This window comes from Gallus gallus, chromosome 5 (genome assembly GCF_016699485.2).
Source record: "Gallus gallus isolate bGalGal1 chromosome 5, bGalGal1.mat.broiler.GRCg7b, whole genome shotgun sequence".
NCBI lineage: Eukaryota > Metazoa > Chordata > Aves > Galliformes > Phasianidae > Gallus > Gallus gallus.
In genome coordinates, this window is record NC_052536.1 from 17,284,656 (window position 1) to 17,303,940 (window position 19,285).

Here is a 19,285-nt window from a genome sequence, read left to right on the forward strand (position 1 = left end):
GCCTTTGGTGGGGCTTTTAATAGGGCGCTGGAGGAGGCTCAGGAGAGGCTGTATTTCCCTCTACGGTGACCTGAAAGGAGGTTGTAGCCAGGTGGGGGTTGGCCTCTTATGGGTGATGCACTGGCACAGACTGCCCAGGGTGGTGATGGAGCCACTGTCCCTGGAGGTGTTCAAGGAAAGGGCAGATGTGGCACTGAGTGACGTGATTTAGTGGGCGTGAGTGATGGGTTGATGGTTGAACTAAATGATCTTAGAGGTCTTTCCAATCTTAGTGATTCTTATGGGCAGCAAGGGCTGCATTTTGGTGAGCAACCAGCTCCGTGCCAGCTGTGCAGCCCAGCCAAGTGCCCACCCATGTGCCCTTTCTAGCCGTGGGCAGCAGAGGAGCCTGTGATCACAGTGAGATAGGATGCTGGAATCCGGCATTGTTTCCAGCTTTCTTTGTGTTTTGCATTCATGAGACAAATATATATGTTGGGCTTGTGCCCACGTTTGGTTCTGCTGCAAAACTCAGCCCAGAACAAATTAGTTGTAAGCAGAGGAAGGAGAGCTTGCTCTCAAGTGCCTTTGATCTCTGGCAAAGCAAGCTGGTACATGGAGCTTTGTACAGCACCATCTACTCAACTGCTCTTCTGCCAATAATAAACTAATAAATAAGATACAAAACCTGGCCTAAAAGCATCCTGCTGTAGTTTTGAAGCCTCTAGGGACTGTACTCCGTGAAGAAGTCCGTATGAGTAAATTCCTGTGTTTATTTGATGTTTAATTGATGTGTTTTCTCCCCACCACATCAAATCTCAGACCTTCCTAGAGAAGTTTAAAGTTGTGAAAACTTTCAAACCCTGGTTCCGCAGAGCTCCCGAAGCCACAGTGCAGTACGCTCTGAGTATCACGGGAAAGCCGAGAGTGGGACCGGACCGATACGGGGGCCGGCAGGTTGCAGCTCAGCGCGGCCGAGCATCCTTCGCCGGCTGCGCGCAGCGAAAGCCGGCACGGGCAGGGCGAGGGCTGCCCTCGGGCGAACCCCCGCGGCACCTCTCCGCTCTCGCCGGGCACCGCGGGCGCGCTGACCTTTGTCGGCCGCGCTGCCCCCGCCCCGCCGCAGCCGCTGCAGCTGCCGCCGTCCCTCCGGCGCCCAAGGTCAGGGCAGCGCCGCCGCCGCGCAGGTAGGCGCGGAGCTCCGCGCGGGGCGGGGGGCGCGGGCGGGGAGGGAGGAAGGGAGGGGAGAAAGGAGGGAGGGAGCGCGGCGGCGTGACGCGGAGGGCCGGCTCCCCGCGGAGGGCCGCGCTCCCGGCGGGCCGGCACCCGGCGCCCTTATTTAAAGTCGGCCGGGGGGCAGCGGGGCGCTGCGCGGTGTCGCTCGGCGGGTGAGCGAGCCCTCCCCGTGCACCGAGCGGGGGAGGAATTAAAAAGGATAAAAGGGACGAAAGAAAAAAAGAAAAAAAAAAAAAAAAAAAAAAAGGTGGGGAGGGGGGAAAAGGAGGGACCCTGGCAAGTTGAGTTTGGTACCGCAGCCGGGCTGCGGGGATCGGCGGGGGATGGATAAGGATGAGATCCACCTGCGCAGGCTGCCTGCCGCCGCGCCCTGGGGACCACGTAAGTGTGCGGCGGGGAGAGGAGTGCGGGGCGCGCTGCGCTGGGGGAGAGGTGTCCGGGTGGTGCTGTTCTGCGGGGTGCCGAGCGGTGTTACAGATCCCGGAGTAATCTCTGCAAAGTAGTAGGGAAATAAAACAGCGTTCTTACCCCACCCCCCAGAAGTGTAGAGCAGCATAGAGTCTTCTTTATCTACATTAATGTAGTAATTAAAAGCTCATCTAGCCCCAGGAAGCCAGGCTAATTATGAAAAATTGCTGGAGTACGAAGTAGATGAGACAAACCCTTGATTCGGTGGCTGCTGTCAGTTCACGCTGTGCCACGGCAGGCGAGCAAAAAAGGTCTCACAAAATGAGATGGGTCTGCTCAGCCGGTCAGTGGTGTCCTCACAGCGCTGGCTTAATCGTGTGTCTCTGAATCATTAACTAATGTGTGCAGCAAAATAAATTATATATATTGGAAAGGGAAAATACATTCCTTGGCTGAGAAGTTGCAGAATGTTTTGAGCCAAAGAGCCAAGCGCTTAAATGGTAGGGGGTGGGAATTTCCTTGGCTTCACTCTGGAAATAAATCCCAGCTCGGTGGCTGTGGGTGCACACACGCACCGACACACGCGTTAGTAGAAGATATCATGCATGTACATATACAGCATGTGCAGAAAATCCTCGGGTGTGCACGCATTGGGGCACAGATTTCACAGGCACTATTTACTGAACGCATTTTTCCTCCTGGTTTAGAGGCTATAAAGCTAGGGCTGAGATGCTAACCAGGAACGCGCTGTAACCCCCTTGGTTATCCAGCAGAACTGTATACAAATGGAGTAAATTTAGCATGGCACCATTTATGAATTCCATACTTTACAATCAAAATTCCAAATCTTACTGTTTGCGGCTAAAAATAGCGTGGGGAGCCCTTTTCTTTACTCCTTCTTTTTGGATTCCCACGAAAACCGTTATCCCGGAGTCTCCTCGTTACATGGCCAAACATTCAACTGGAGCTCAGCCCAGTTCTGAAATGCGCCGTAGCCATGGGCTGGTGGAGCAACCAGGAGTAGAAGGGAACTGGTTCTGAGTCTGTGACATGGCGCAGCTGGGCTGTGCAGCTCAGCAGTGGGGAATGGGGTTGCTGAATTCTGCCTGCCCCATGTTCTGAGTTGAATGGAGGAGGTGGAAGTCCTCTGTGCTGTGTGTTGTGGAACGGAGGCTGAGGTGTTATCAGGGACGGCAGTAGGAGGGCTAAGGGACAAAACCTGTACTGGGAAGCCCTGGCTCTGTGAAAGTGGCAGTTTATCCTGAGGTAATGGCAGTGGTAGGGTGAGTCCTGGGAAGTTGAGGTGGCACTTTATCTGTGAGGAACTCAGCATAATGCTTTGCGGTGGCATTCTCTGTTTAATTTCTGAATCACCCGTCAGCAGCACAAACACCATGCACCAGCTGTGATAGTGAGTTCAAGGAGCAGCTTTGTTCCCAGAAGCACATGTATCCTATCCCAAAGAGCGTGTTTGTGAAGCTGTTTATGGGGTGAAGCTCCTGCACAGTCACACAATGGATCCATGCACTGCAGTGCAATGCTAGCCGTGGCCAGTCCTCGGGCACGTTCTGCGCTTGTTGCTGGAGGGTCAGGTGGAGATTTTGTCCTTGCACCAGGTCCTCATCTCTAGAAAGCCTAGCTGCAGGCAGCTGGGGTGGAACAGAGTTAGGAAAAGCTGGTATCAGAGGGAGGGTGACAGGAGAAAGGGAAGCGAAGGAGAGGTGTATTCCCATACAGTCAGAGTTACCTATGCCCTAATGACTATTTCATGTTTCTCTAGGAATGAGCTGGCTGGTGACCTCTGTATGTTATCTTTGGTTCTGTTGGTAGCAGGAGAGGTCGGGGGTCCTCAGCCCCCACCCTGCCCACAGCTCCAGGGACCAAGGGTGATGGCTTCCAACTTGCTGCCTGCTCCTTTCTTACACCCTGGGCAATCAGGATGTGCGAAGAAGGGGCTGGGGTAGAAGTAGCTGAAAAAGCAGTGGTGTGTTGGTTGGGGAAAGGCCTGGAGTAGATTGTCTTGCCAGTGTAAGGTGTGGGGGCACTGGGACAAGTGCCTGGGGCTCAGCTTGACACAGTTGTGCCTTCTCCCTCTCTGTATCAACAGTTAAAAACCCCTTGAGAGAACAGCTCAATCCTTTGAAAACAGTGGGAGTTTTTACGTGGTCAGGCTGTTGTACCGGAAGGTGAGGTGTTCCCCCCTCTTTTCTTAGGATTACTTCACTCATGCCCAAGCATGGCCCGGGTCCCCAGCACAGCTCCATCAGCTCCTCTGCAGCACCCATCTCCCCATGGTAGCACTGCAGTGATTCCATTAACAGCAAAAATGATGAAGCATATTAAGCTAATAATTAATCAGAGATGACAAGGGACTAATAACCATATTGATTTAATTAGGACTTCTTTTCCAGCCCTGTAACTTGCACTCACGTACATCATTAATGTAATATTTTAATTTGTACTAATAACTTATTAATTTCTGCGGCTGGGCCATGGAGATGTGGAGGGGATGGGGAGTGCGGAGGCAGAGCGAGCAGGCTCTGGGAAGGGGCAGTATTTATTGGCATCCAGAAGGGAAAAAAGTCCCTTTTGACTTTAATTACACCCTTTGGCTTCTGGTGATTTTGAGAAAAGGAAATGCTTGGGGACATGCTGTGGTTGGAAAATACAGCTGGCTTTAAATTAGGATCACTTTGCGGATGGGGAAGAGCAGAGGGGACTGTGGCAGACAGAATAAGCTTCAGAGCATTACTGTGCAAAAGGCTGAAGAGCGCTGAGCTCGCTCATCTCCCTCTGCTTCATTCCACACAGTTGTTCAGTCACTGTAAGCCCTTAGCTTGGTAAGTTGTACCACAGGCAGTTGTACCAGTGACCAATTTTTAGGAATGCCCAGTGGGAACCCATGGCACCATCACATTCTGCGATGCTAAGCCACCCATGCCAGCTGCTGGGCTGGTGTCACATCGCAGGGTGATGTCAGCAGCAGTGTGCAGCTTATTTCCAGCACTTTGAAGAGCGAGAAGACAGCGGTGCCTCGGTTGTTGCCGTGAGGTAATTTATGGCACGCGCAGGCCTTTCAGAAGCCGCCGTCCCGCTCCCAGGCGCAGGAAGCAGAGCAGCCTCAGCTGCATTAGTCACAGCCCCTGCCCCAGGCCTGCCCCTGTGCACCCACGGGAAGAAGAGTTGTGTTTATTTGGCTTAGCCTTCAGTTTCCTACCCTCACCCCAATGCCTCTGAGAGTGGTGCTGCAGCCCGGCAGGACGCTGGCCCGTCTCCATGCTCCCTTGCCTCTCTCCAGCCACTGTCCTGGGAGAGCTGGGCCACGTCCCTGCTCTTCACACACTCCATGTCCCGCTCTGCCATGCCGGCTTGTCCCCAGGGCCCTCAGCCCCACTGCTGCTCCAGGTCCTGCTGCTTTCCCTCTTCTTCCAATTCCCATCTCTGAGCCTTCCCCTGGCAGTCTGTCCTTCTGGCCACTATGGAAGTTATTTCCAGATCTGACCCGATGGAAGGATGGAGATCCCGTGCCTTCTCCTTGCAGTATCTTTGCCTGTTGCCTTATCTGCATACCTGATTTGTTCTTGGCAGCTCTGAGTCAGTGCGAGAGCCTGCTTGTGCGTTCTTACTCCTCTGAGTGGAATATTAATAATATACATAATCACCAAAATTGTCCTCTCTGACTGCACTCCAAAAAAACAACCTTTTTTTTTTTTGTAAACTGGCACATACCTATGACACAACTGTAAGTGCTCCAAGGGAGCTTTAAAATCTGAATCCTGTTGTGAAAAGGTTAAGTAGTGTGCAGGCGTTAACTGCTCCTTTTACGTCTTATAAATTACTTTTTTTATATCCTGGCATCAGTGGTTACAAGTTCTGTGCTCCTGGTCCTGTTGCCTTACCTCTCCCGCTGTCTGTATCCTGTGCAGGGGTAGCATACGCTACAGAGGAAGCACTTTGTTTTCTAAACACATTGCAAATATTTGTTGCCTCATGTACTTATTGATATGAGCTGATGTCCCACTTGCAGAACAAGCTTGGAATGTGTGATAGGCATCTGTGTGTGATAAGGAAGGCTCTCCAAGGAAAACTGCCCACGGAGAGAAAAACACATTTTACAGCACTCAGTAGAAAAGGGAAAAGGCTGGCAAATGAGAGTGCAGATTGAGGGTGCACTCTGAATAAGTAAATAGGGAAATCGAGCAGTTACTGACTTCAGCAATATCGTGAAGGCACAACTAATGAACACCGAGTCTTCTGTAGTCACTTTAAAGCTTTTTTAACATAATACTGTGGCAGTCCTATAATTGTTCTTGAGAAGAATAAGACCTCCGATGTGGAGGTTTTGGGGTGAAGCTTTGCTCTGTGTGTTAGGTTTTTACTCCTTTGGTGTAAGAATGGCAGAAGTGGGTCTTGTGCTGTTATTTATGTCTGCTCATTTGTACTATAGTGTCTTGGCTGGTGATGTACCGCAAGATATGTCAATGAGTGTGCTTTGCGATTCTTCACAGATTTTGGCAGGCAGAGATTCAAAATATGGCATGACTTTATGCTTCTGGTATGATTGCCCGGAAAAAAAATCTACTGCAGACTGCAAAAGATGGAAGCTTTTATGCAAATACTATTAAATTCATCACAGTGCGTTGTGGCACTATTGTCCTGAAAAGGTTTTCTACTGATGTATGCGTGCTATTTTGGCAATAGGAGGGGAAAAAGGGTTGTGTGGGTGTACTGCATTTGCTGCTTGGTTTTGGGGAATTGAGCATCCAGCTCCACAGTACCAATCACATGTTTGGTTTTGCTTGATGTTGACATAGCCTGCATCTGGAGGAGCTGACCTAGGCATCAAGGCCTTCTCCCCTGTATTTCATTTTGGATGCTGTTAGTAGATGGCGTGAGTGTAGCACTTTGGGATGTACTGGTGGTACCACAGTGTACCTAAAAGGAGGAATTGGCTATGGAGCTACTGGAAGGATGGGAAGCCAAGGTCATGCCCACGCAGCTGTGGTCTGCTGGTGGAACTGCTGCATTACTGTCTGTATTCTGTACTCTCTGGCACCAGGTCTGCCTGGCCCAAAAGAAGGAAAATGGCTCCGTGTGTAGACTGATTGCTGCTGTGTGGTCAGCTAACCTCAGCCAGATGCTTGTATCTTGCTGCATACTTTTGAATGTTCTTTTTTGATGAATGGCAAGAACAGGTTTCTAAAAATAAATAGTTTTCCCTTTTTACTTCCTGTGACTTAATATACTTTATTTATCTATATAGCTACTAGTCATCGTCATTCTTCGGCTCACGGGAGTATAAACAGAGCTGAGCCCCAGCCACTGAGTGAGGATGTGGAGCCAGGCTTTGTCCTGGTTTCCAGCTCAGTGTGGGAGCTGTAGAACAAGGATGGCGACGAGGACCGGCAGGGATGGCTCTGGGCTGTGCCACAGAGGCCTTGTGTGTGAAGAGGCAGTGAAAAAGTGATCACCTTGGTTTATCCTTAAAATGATAAAACCCGAGTGAGGTTCCAGTTAATTATTTCTCCAGCATTATCCCTACTATTGATCAAGCCAATGTCCAAACCAATGGTTGCTCTCATTTAATCAGCTCGAGCAATGTACTTTAATAAATTTAGTCTTCCAGGAGATGTATTCAATTCATCATACTGTTGATTCCGTGTCCCAGACAAATCATAAACTTGAATCAAACAGATCTGAAAATAAATTAGTGTTATTGGTTTTTTTGGGAAATGATCTCCCTTCTGTGGTGATTGATTGCCTACTAGCATTTAAGGCTGCTCTGTACTGTGGCATCATAGTGTTGTAATTTTGTTTACTTGTGAGAAATATCTAGTATCTGATCTAAAACATGCTGAGCATCATTTCCCACCCCAGAACATAAGATTCTATGATATGGCATAGCTTGGGAGTGCCTCTCTGTTGTGAAGCAGGGCACCTGCATGTTGCGGTGTATAATGTATATTATAATGCAAATTAAATAGGAAAGGCACCTTATAAGGCATACTGAACAGTTTGAATCTGTGCTGTCTGTAGCTTAGTGTATCCACATATGGCTAATAGGACTGGCTTGGTGTCCTATGCAGGAAGTGGGCTTACTACCAAACAGGGTAATGCAGGGTGAATGTCAAAATGTTCCATTTTCTTTTCCCCCTTTTATCAGAATAACTGCTTGTATAGAAGACATGAGTTGAGAAACCCTTCATTTTCATTTCCAAAGATGAAATACATTCAATTCAGCTCTATTGAGTATATTTGTATATTCAGTATATTTGGGGTATAATACTTGATGTTGTATGTAGTAGAAGACGGCAGAATGTTCCCCTGCCCCTCTTGCTATCCCTCTATCTTTTCTGACCTTGCCAGTTCGTACACTCTCCTCATTTCCATGTGTACCACATCTGTATTATTTCTTAGTGAAATTTTACTTCCTTCCCCTCTTTCTCTTTTCATTATTAACTGTACCTGTCTAACTTCATCCACAGCTGTCCTTGGAGCTGCTGTGAGATTGTTTGGTGAATGTGAATGCTTTTCTGGGAATTGTTCTGTAGGATATTGCCAAAGCTTTGCATTCTTCACTCTTCACTATCATGTTAATTAAAAGGGCTCAAAGCTTCCAAAACCAGCAACCTTTGCTCTGGATGCACGCTTGCAGTTACTTTGAGTTAAATGAAGGCTTTTCATAAGAGGCTTTGGGGAACTTGATCTAGTGGAAGTTGTCCCTGTCCACTGGGGTTATAACTAGATGGTCTTTAAGATCCCTTCCAACACAAACCATTCAGTGATTCTCTGAATATTGAGTCCAGAATGTCTTGTTGCAATGGCATGGTTTTCCAGGGATGCAGGCATCAGAATTGTTTGTCTGTTCCTTAAGTCTGTGTGTAAACAGCTTGCTAGGGTTTAGTGTTGACACTGATGGGGACGTAGATCTGAAGTGCTATTTCTTGTTCACAGTTGCTGTCGATAACCCCTTTGGCAGATAGCTGAGACTGGCTGGAAAAGAACATCTTTAGGTACATTAGGAGGGACATACCTCAGCTATCAAGGACAACTATTTCTATACTACCGACTGGTCTTTCAAATTCTGTTACTTTGTAGAATTATTTCACCCTGTGTGCCTGGAGGCACCAGAGGACGTCTGGGCTCTCATAATAGGAACAGATCCTGTTACTGAACAATTGTACGGGAGGATGTGCAGTGCGTCCCCCTTTAGCTCACGTGGTGGGAAGCCAGGCTGAGAGGCAAAGGCTGAGCACAGACACCCTGTCCTAGCCCTTTTGTACATGCTTTAGAAGTGCAAAATATTTCTTTAGCCACTGATCTTAAAAGACTTTATAGCCTTCAGGGAACCTTTGGGGGAGCCCATTGCCTTCTTTCTCATCGTTTTCATTTACTGTGGCAGAACTTTATATGCCAGGAAGTACCACGTTGAATACAGGGGTTTGGCAGGTAACAAAAGCAAGAATTGTCGTTTTAGTTCACTTGATGGACTCAGCTGAGAGAAATAACGCTTGCCCAGGGCATAGCCACATGTATTATGTGGGTGGAAGTGGAAGAAATGGAGTGGTGTGGGTCTGCCCCCACATAAATGGGGTCAGACTGTCCAGAGCTGAGTTTTATCAGCTCTGGATCTCTCTGCTGCTTACTTTGCAGGAGACAGCTGCATGTCAGTTTAAATGAAATAACATATTTTAAACACACAGTCCAGAGCTTTCCTTGAGGAATGAATGGCTAAGAGTAACAAAAGGTCATCTACAGCAAGATAACTGTACACATCAATACCACTCTAATAACCTGTCTTCTGTGTGTTGCAATTAGAGTATTATCAATTAATTTGATACATTTAAGTTCATTTGGCAAGATAACTAAGTAGTTGGATAATAATAATTAAAAAAAAAACAACAACAACATGTACCAGTTACAAATGGAAGAGCAGAAATAGATTTGAGTTTAGATTTTAAGTATCTTAGTATCATACCAGAGGCACAGACATCAAATCTGAGTCTTTTAAGGCTAATAATATCTAAGTGGCGGATGAATTACTTTATTTTTTAAACTTTGTCCTTGTAGCATCGTGCTAGCAAATTTCCAGTTAAAACAGGCAGACTCTTGTTTCCAAAACAACATCTTTGTTGTCTTTATAATATAAATTAATGAAAGCTTTCCCTTCTTCTCTTCAGCATATTTTCTCAGAATAGTTTGTAGGGGCTGTATCCTGCAATTTGCCATGCCCTCTGGCCCTTGTCCAGTAAAGCACTTAAGCAGGCAAATAGCCCTGATTTTGGTGAAAAGTGGGCAACTGAGATCCTCCTGTGTGTCTTGCTAGCATCCACACCCCTGGGTTTTTGAGGGAAACCTGTAGTATGCTTGTCATTCTGTGTGAGCAATACTTTGCCATAAAGTCTTGCTCCTTCACTTAGGCATCTCTCTGAGGAGCTTGGAGAATTATTTCACGGAATAAGAACGTGGAGGATGTTCTTTAGAGGTAGAGGGTGGCAAGGCGCAGGGTCCTTTGCCTTATGGATGGCTTCTGATGAGCTCTGCTCTAGGTCTCAGTGTGAGCTTTACCATTTGTCTTCATTTTGGCAAGGATGCACATATCTAGTGGTATCTGAGGAGCTCAGCATCTCGCTAGTTACAGCACTAAATCTCTCAAGTAAAATCCAGTTGAAGCAGTTCCTGGGAGCCTGCAATTGATTCCAGTCCAGCAATTACTTTGTATTGACTGGCGTGTGTGTGCAGTCTGTCAGTGGCAGGAATTTCCTACAGAGACTCAGTTGCGGGAAGCTTTTACATTTTTGCAAGTGGAAAATAAATTCAGGGACCTTAGTGAATGTATTTCAACCTCTGTGTGAACAACTAATATTTTTATTTCATTTTATTTTATTTTATTTTTTGTTAAGACATTTAAATCTCAGGCACTGTGTGAAGGCTGTCATTTAGTTACGGAAGCAGGAAAATACTGATTTCTCATAACCAGATTATTGCAGGGGAAGGTCCCTCCTCTTGAGTTTGGTGTTGTTGTCAATACAAAATGGGCAGCTGACTTCAGCTTGTGCCAAGTTTGATATCATGGCTCTTTGCACCACATCCTTTTCCCAGATGCTTTCTTTCTTACTATTATATTTTTAAGATTCCAAAAGGGCCGAAAAGAGGACATCACAGAAACGGAGACCGAACTTGGGCATGGACGGAAAGAGTCTCAGACATCCACAGGCAGGAAATTTGAGCTCCTCTGGAACCTGAATGAGTTCTGGAGCAGTCTTGCTATTTTTATATATTTATTTCCCTGTTTGGCTATTTTGCCTGCTTTTCCCACGTTATCATCAAAGTGGCCCCAGAAGGGATAGTTGTGAAACAGAAACTATCTGTGAGTAGAGAAACAAAAACAGAGCTTTTGTTAAGTTACCGAAGCTTTTGTTTTAGCAAAAACAGCTTTAATTGCCAGAAGTATTTGCAAATGCTTTTGCTCTTCTCAGAAAGTGTTTTAAATGGGGGGAGAAGGGAAAGGCAATGGGAGATGTGCAGGGACTGCTCCATCTTGTTGAAACTCTGGACGATGAGCCAGTGCACCAGTAGTAGTTTCTCCCTCATCCTAATCCTTGCCCTAGCTTGAAGCAGATAGGTCCAGAGCAGTGGAGCTAAAGGAAAAAATAGTTTCTTCCCCTGGTTCACATGAACTGCTTTGAACTGGAACAGATGTGGATGTACAGAACTATCTGCTTACTGCAACTGTTCCATTTATAACCACAGATTTTCTATTCAGGTCTCTTTATCATTTTAACTTATTTTGTTTTTCCACGTCCTTTTCCACAATAAAATATTTGTAACTAAATGGGATTTCAGTTTGCATCCAAAGCCTTTGCAAGTACTCCTCCTTGTGTGAACTTTCAATTCTGGGGTTATTGTTCAGAGACTTTTTGCTTATAGTGATAGCTCTGGAGACCAAGTTGAGTTTGGGATCATGCTGTTTGTAAGATGGTGTCTAGAATATTGGCTTGTTACCAAATTAGGTTAGAATTCAGAGTCTAGTGTAGCGGTGATTTAAATATCTCAAAAGATGTTTGTAATATCTAACTTCCACGTGCCATTTCCATTAGGTGTCTGCTTTATGGAGCTTTTTCCAAATTTGAAGTACAAAGTAAGTCTGTGCACAACCCAAACCAAAATGGTTTCAATAAGTACAGATAAGAGATTCAAATTCAGCATCTTAAGTCCAGGCAACGGTGTTGGTTTTGTTTTGTGTTTCTCCTGAGTTCCTGCTTTGAAGCAAGCCCGCTCAGTGTTTGATCTTAGCAAGTGTTCAGTAATTAATTCCCTGTATGTTCTGTTAAGTAAGGTGAGTCCTGGAGTTCCCATTGACTGAGACCCAGGAACATGTCTTGTGGTGGAGGAAAATGGCTCATAGCCATGGATGGCATCAGTAGTGATACTTGGTTAAAGCCAAGCGGTTATGCCTTTCCAGTTCTGTGCTCAGCAAAGCAGACTGTGTGGCCTTTATTACAAAATTAGGGATTCATTTTTTTAGGCTTACTTCAGTTTCTCTGTTCTCTAATTTTCTATGGAAACAATCAGTTGTTTGCATATTGGAGGCTGTACATGTTAAGTTCTTTGTTTTAGTTTGCCAGTTTTGGCCTTGATGCAGAACGCAAAAGTTTCATCAGAGTCATGGAGGCAGATAGGATTTTAATCTAAACCATGTTAAAAGCTGAAATCCTCTTTGACGGTGAAGCTCCTTAGGGCTCAGCCATGAACCATCTTCTTTCTGTGCTGCCTTGGGGGGATGCTGGGGATCTTCCTTTGCAATCTGAAGACTAGCTGTGCAGCTGGATGGTGTGGTATGGTGAAGAAGCTGATATTTGGGTGCTCTGTGGAGCAGTTGAAGATGGCAGTGTGTCCTGTAGGTACTTCTGGCTATGGGCTAGTCACGGAGATGGGTAAGAGGTGTGTGGCTGTTACCTGGCAGCAGAGAAGTTGCATTAAGTTAAACAGAAATAAAAGTAGGTGTTACCACTATGAAGAAGGCACGGTTTATGTTGTTTCTCAACAACAAATAGATGAAGAAACAAAAGAAAAAATTGTGTTTTATTGTCTAAATGAAGGTTAAGGTTAAATTGATAATGTCTTTCCTTCAACCACTTGGGTTTTAGTCATTGTGGGAACTGTCTCCTGTCATTAGTGCTGTGGAAGGGTGTCCTTTTGTGATCCTCTGATGCAGCACAGGGATGCAGGTGATGGGATGGCTTCTTGTGAAGAAATGAAGATAGAATCACAGTGACTTTGCCTGTTCCTCTCTTGTTTGCATGGATGAAAACCAGGCAGTTTGGTTTGGTCCCATCTGTCCCATAGCTGCAGTCCACTTTATTAGCTTGTTTTAATTTTCATTTAAAGTTTATTCTAACAGGAACTACAACACTTCAACTATTCTTTTCATCTCTGAATGTTTCTAGTTGTATAGTGTGTGCGACCACATAGCAAACCCTTTCCACACTGCCCTCGTGGTAGAACTCTCCTCCTGAGTGTGCTGAGTGTCCTTGCTCTGCCCTTCTGCAGCTTCAACAAGAACTAAAACTTCACGGGAATGCACCCAGTCCATAGCCACATCAAAGCTGTGGCTGAAGTCCGGTTTTCAAACAACCCCCGGAGTTGTCTGGGTCTGAATTTTCAGTTTTGATTTGAAATGTTAGACAGAGACCCTGCTTAAAACATTCAGTGAGGGATGGAGAGCAGACACCAAGCTCCCAGCAGATAACTGCTGTCTGGACTGAGGCAACATCTTGTTCATCTGTTCCTGTAACTTGTCTACAAGAGTTGTTTTATCCCCAAAGCACCGTGCAATTTGTCTGGTTTTAATACCGACCACTAGTAATTTTTTTAATGTGAAGAATGTGCAGTGAAGGAAGACCTGTTTGCTAGATTTGATAGATCGTTTCCATTTTTGTTTGCATCTGCTAGTTTTATTGACTCTATTTTTAAGGAAAAATAATTATGTGGAGTCTGGTTTTAGTCGAGAACTTTTCTGTTTTACAAGGAACAAAGACCTGTAGAATCAGAAGAGTAAAATTAGGTGGGAAAAAAAGTGTTCTCTTCCCTTCAGCAAATAAATCAAGTGCTTCCACCATACAAGAATGCACTGCAATGAAAGAAGCGTGGGCACTAAGGATAAGCAGACACATCAACAGAGGGAAGTCTCTGACAATCTTTAGGTATGTCGCTTGGACATGGGATGTATCTTAGGAGACAGTCTGTCACTTTTATTCACTAATAACTTTTGACAAGAGACAGATAATGCTGCAGAGTTTATTTTAAGGTAGATTGTTTAGTTTTGTGTCTGTTCTTTCTTTTTTTTTTTCATTTTTCTTTTTTTCCTCTCTGGACACTTACCCTTTTTCATTGAAAAAACAACACACACACACACACACACACACAACAATAACAACACCACCACCACAAGTGCCCCTGCTCTGCAAAGTGTCCCCAGGAAAAAGATTATATTCCTGAGTTTCCCCTGAGGTCTGCTGACAGGAATCCAGATTTTTCTCCTTTTTTTCCTTTCTTATTCCTTCTTTGGTCAGATGAGCACTTGAGTATGGGGAAGTAGGGGCCAGCTGCAGCATCGCTGTTCCTGCCAGCCAGCCTCAGGCTTGGGGCTGGACTAGGCTCCCAAATCACATGGCTGTGCTATGATGGACCAGATGTCTAAAATTTTGATTATCTGAAGGGTGCTTTTGAAGAGGAGATTTAACCACTTAAACTGAGCTCTAGTGCAACTGATGCCTTGCTACCTGCTTTTGCCCATCATCTGAGAGGCTCAGGGTGCTCTGGCTCTGTTACTTTCCATGCTTAGGGTGTGTGTGTGGGGAGGGGAGTTGTAGGGTGAGCAGAGGTAGGGAGGGCAGCTGTGCTGCAGCAGCCTGCTTCCCACTCAGAACAAGAGCTTGGGAGCAAGAGGAACCAAAGAGTCTTCCAGAGACCAACACAGGAACATAAGGGCTATCCAGAGAGGCTGCACCTGGGAGGATGGATTGAGCTGCTGCTCTGTCTCTTCTAGGTTCCCACCTTAAGCAGACAGATGTGTTGTGCCTCCATGACATGGCAGATAGATGCTCATTACAATAATTACTCGCTGAATTTGAAGGGCACGGGTATCCATCGTTGGAAACTGGAGTGTTCCTTCAGGCTGCATTTCCCCAAATGAATTCAGGCCATAAGGGATGTAAATGTAGTGTTTCTGAGCCCACAGGTCAGTAAAACCTCTTGGTTTCCTCTGAATGAGATTTGAGCAGTGAGGCCTCAGCTCTTCAGGGCAGTGTGGTTGGCCCCCATAGGACCCTCTTGTGGCTCAGAGGAGATTTTACTCTGCACTCACCATTATAGTTGGAAATAAATGATCTTTTGGGTCCCTTCCAACCCAAAAGCCATTCTATGATCCTCTTGCTGAAACACTCAATTGATCGTTTACAGATCTGGAACACGCAGCCTTTGCCTGTCCTTGGAATTGATGACTTTGTTGCTTTCAACACTAACTTATGTAATATCCTTACAGTCTTAGATGACTGCCCTGTCATTTCATGCCAACTGCACGTGAAAGTAAATAGATGAGTGTGTAACTGGTGATTGCAGATAGCTCATTTGTTAACTGAGAGAGTTCAAGTGACCTAGGATGGACCATTGCAGAGCAGTCTTCTAGGTTGGGCAAGAGCTCTCCCTTGGAGCCTATCAGTGCTATACAACCTCACAAAAATGAGACACAGGTGTCTGACACTGCTACTGTTTCACTTCCACTCTTCCATCCTGTTTCACAACTCCCTGTGGTGTCTTCTCTTATGGCCTTCCATAGCCTAGTTATCCCATCCAGGAGGAGGACCATGCTACATGAATCCCCACTGCTGCATCAAGCCCTTCCAAAAGTGGTGAAGAGAAGGTTGTCATTTAAACTTGCTGTACAGTGCTTTACGAGGGAGAAACTTGTAGACTGTTCACTCCTATTTTACTGCTGGGGAAAAAGTCAAGTAAAGAGCAAGTGAAACTGATAGTCACTAAATCATGTGTTACAGTTTGGAAACGTCTGCAAGAGGCTGTCACTGAGAACAGGCCAAAGAGAGCAACTGAAAGGAAAATTATAATGAAAGTGGAATGTAATTAAAGCTACAATTATAGCTTAGGAGGTACTCTGATTTTTTATTTTTTTTATTTTTTATTTTTTAAACTTCTGTGTGAGTAGGGCTTGCTGCCTGGAAGCCTGCAGTGGGGATCCAGGAAATCTGTTAGGGAGAAGATGCATGCTGTCTTGCTCAATTTTTGCATGCAAAGAACAAATTTGGGCTAGAAGAGTTATAAACTGCAGGATTTCTAAGTCCTCTTATTTAGTGTTTTCCACTCACTGGAGCTGAGTGAAAGCATGCAGTTAATTGGAGAAAACACCAGCTGCCCCTTCACTGGAAAATGTCTGCCCTGTAAGGAGAAATCCTTTGTCTGCTCCATGCATCATACAGTGTGTGAACTTGTTCTGTCATCTGGGATGTGGATCCAGATGTTTTGGAAAGGGCTTTACAGAAGTATTTCCACCTCTGTTGTGTTCAAATTTCATGTGCCACTTGTTCAGGGTGTTTCAGAGATGCTGTCCTTGCAGGAGGGTTCCAAGGCCTCCCTGGGATCATGGAATGGGCCCCAAGGCCTCCCTGGGGTTAGACTACAGGCCCCAGCAGTGAAGAGGTGCCTTTGTGCCAGGGAAGGGGTGGGCTGAGAGTTGTGCTGCGGGTGATGGCTGCCATCGTGCTGCCTGGGCTCAGGGGCTGGGCCTTGCCATGCAACGTGTTTCCAGTGCTGATGCAGATGGTTGGCTGACACAAACACATCCCTTCTCTGTGTGAGGCAGAGTCAGCAGCAGGCTCACAATGCTCACCCAGTGTAATTAAACACTTGGGCAGCACCAGTGGGCAGCAGCTGCTTTGAGAATAACATGATGGAATGGAGTGGGGACATTTTGGTGGCAGAAAGCCCGTGCGTGCCTGCAACTGAGAGCGCCCTGTCTCCCCTTTGATGCCCCAAGCTGTGCCCTCGGTTCAGATGTCCTTAAGGTTGGCTGTGTTAAAAAGAGCCGCTGGTTAATTTGCTTCCATTTTACAAGCTGCAGTTTGCAGGGCATGTGTGTAACGCAGGGCACGTGAGTGGTGCTGTGCAAAAACATGGGTCTGCTCACGTCCTGGGCTTGTCCCTGGAGCAATTAGATGCAAGCTTGGTCTCTGCCCAGCAGTGTGATTGAATCCTCTCTTGGGGATGGACAAGCAAGATGGGATCTTCTCCCAGCTCTAAAGCATTTAAATTTAATGGTAAGTTTCATTTACAATCTACCATAAAAACAGAATTTGTCATTTACCATAGGAGCTGGCACAGCTTGGTCACGTGGAGTAATCCTGAGAGCAAATAGTGTTTTATAGCCTATATATATATATATATATATATATAGGTGTTGTAAAATTTTACTCTGCATCTTTTTGTTAATTCTTTGTAGAGCTCATGGGAGTGATCCATGTGTGCTCCCCATGCCCTCAGCTGGGGCTTTCCTATGAATTTTGAAGGTAACAGTACAGGAAATGTAGCTGGAAACGCGGGGAAAGAAGATTTATTGTGTTGAATCCATTTTCAGAGTTTTTCATGGTATACTGAAAATTGTTGTGTGCTTTTTTTTGTGAAAGCAGAGGCTCTCAAACTCACATGAATGTTTGTTGTGCAGTAGTGAGAAACTGCTTACAGTGGCTTGGCTGCAGAGCAAAAAAAGAAATATAGCACATTAGCATTCTTTATTGTGTAGATTGAGGGACTGATGGCTATTGCTTTTGGAATAACGTGGGGTTTTTTTTCATCCTGTGGTGGCTCTTGCGTTCATTTATTTAACTCATTGGAAAAACTGAAGAAGTCTTTTTAGGTATGTCATAGGTGACATTCTGGTGAAGGGTGTTAAAGAAGAATAATTTAGTGCTAGTTAGGAGTATAAAAAGTTGTGTTCCACATTTCTAACATTTTGCTTTGTGGTATTGCACCTGATCCTTGTCATTAATGGAATACAGATTCATTCAGGAATACTTCAGCTTGATCCTACAGGTTATTCAGTAATGAATCACTCCTTTCCAGCCTAAGAGATCTTCATATAGCATCAGCAAGACAAATTGTCTGCTTAAACATGCTTAGGTTTGTGTTTTCCTCCATGGTTGGTGTCCTGTGTCCTTAATTTTACTTACTTATTTTCAGCTTCTGTGTAAAGGAGGCACCATGGCCAAGTGGTTAGAGCAGGAGCCAGCAGTCTCACCCAGGCTGCACCCACGACTCACATTGCACCGAGTCAACACACATCTCAGCAAATCCAGGCTGCAGGCTGGCCTGTTAAGCACAGCTACTACAAATTCTGGATTTAGCTTACATGAAGTGGAAGTGGTTTTAAGGCTGTTTGAACAAGAGGAGTTCAAACTGAAGAAAGGAATTTTTTTGCAACAACAACGACAACAAAAACCAACCAATAGTCTGTGTTTGCGTTCTGCTCCACCATGTATTTATTTTAAAACATGGTTGTGCATCAACACATTCTCAATCTGATCTGTAGATCTTGGACTGACATGTTTCAAATGTTTGAGCAGAATCCAGTTTTAAAGTACCGCAGTTATCTACGAAGTACATCGAAGTTTCCTTCAGTATTAATTTCTCAGTATTATCTGTTCTGGAGTGATGATTGTTTTTCAGTGTAATTAGTGTACGTGTCACTGTAAGTTCTCTTTCTTATCTTGCATCAGATGTACTGTCATGTTTACAGAAAGGAATCCCATCCAGTATCTACAAAGCTATGTCAAAAAAGAACTTTTGCCCTTCTTCCATGACTTTAGATATTGGATTTATGTGCTATCAGATCATGCAAAGTACTGGTGTGATTTTCTTTGAGCATGTGCAGCTCTCAAATTCAGCAAAGCACCCAAGCAAAAGTTAGTGGTAGCTCTGTTTTATGCCAACATTAGGCTGGCTGTGGCAGGCCAGTTGGTAACAGATCTGAGCTAAAGTCTGCTGTTATCATATTGCCACAGCAAAAACTTCTTTTTGAAAAACCTGGACCAATACAGTGAGTGTATTTCACAGTTCTGCATTCTGTTATGTGACTATGGAGTTTTGGATCTGGTACTAGCAGCCTTAAATCCTACATTGTTAAACCACAGACTTGTTGTTGCTTATCTTCCCGGAAAAGGATGTGCTCCCATGGCTTGAGCTGAGAACCAGACAAGTGCAGACTGTTCCATCTGGGTCAGAATAATTAGCTGAATAAAGAGCAGTTCCTCAGAAAAGGATCTGGAAGTCATAAACTAAACATAAATCCACAATGTTCTATGTTGTGGGGGAAAAAACTGAGTGGTGTAAGCAAGAGATGGTGATATAATTCTTCTTACGGGTGGAAAAGCCTCAGGTGGTGTACCATATCCAGTCGGAGGCATCTTTCTGCAAGAAAAGTGTGGATCATACAAAGCTGAGAAGAGTGGAAAAAATGAAAAGAAACCCAATGAAATACATCTTAGAAGAAAGTAGTCTAAGAGTGGTATTTCCCACAGAGTCTGCAAACTTCCGTTACGTTTTTTAGGTAGAATTGTTGTATGTAGAACACTCATTATCCTTGCCTGTTCTG

At 45.2% G+C, this 19,285-nt stretch overlaps 1 protein-coding gene across 4 annotated transcripts in view; it reads left to right on the plus strand.

The window, feature by feature from the left end:
- The first annotated feature begins 1,221 nt into the window (after window positions 1-1,221).
- Window positions 1,222-19,285, plus strand: part of ANO1 (anoctamin 1) — a 73,108-nt gene continuing 55,044 nt past the window's right edge. For all 4 annotated transcript variants that reach the window (XM_040701776.2, XM_004941530.5, XM_421072.8 and 1 more), the window contains exon 1: window positions 1,222-1,596. In XM_040701776.2, coding sequence (XP_040557710.1) covers window positions 1,539-1,596 — 58 coding nt within the window. In that variant the 5' untranslated portion in view covers window positions 1,222-1,538. The remainder of the gene's footprint in view (window positions 1,597-19,285) is intronic.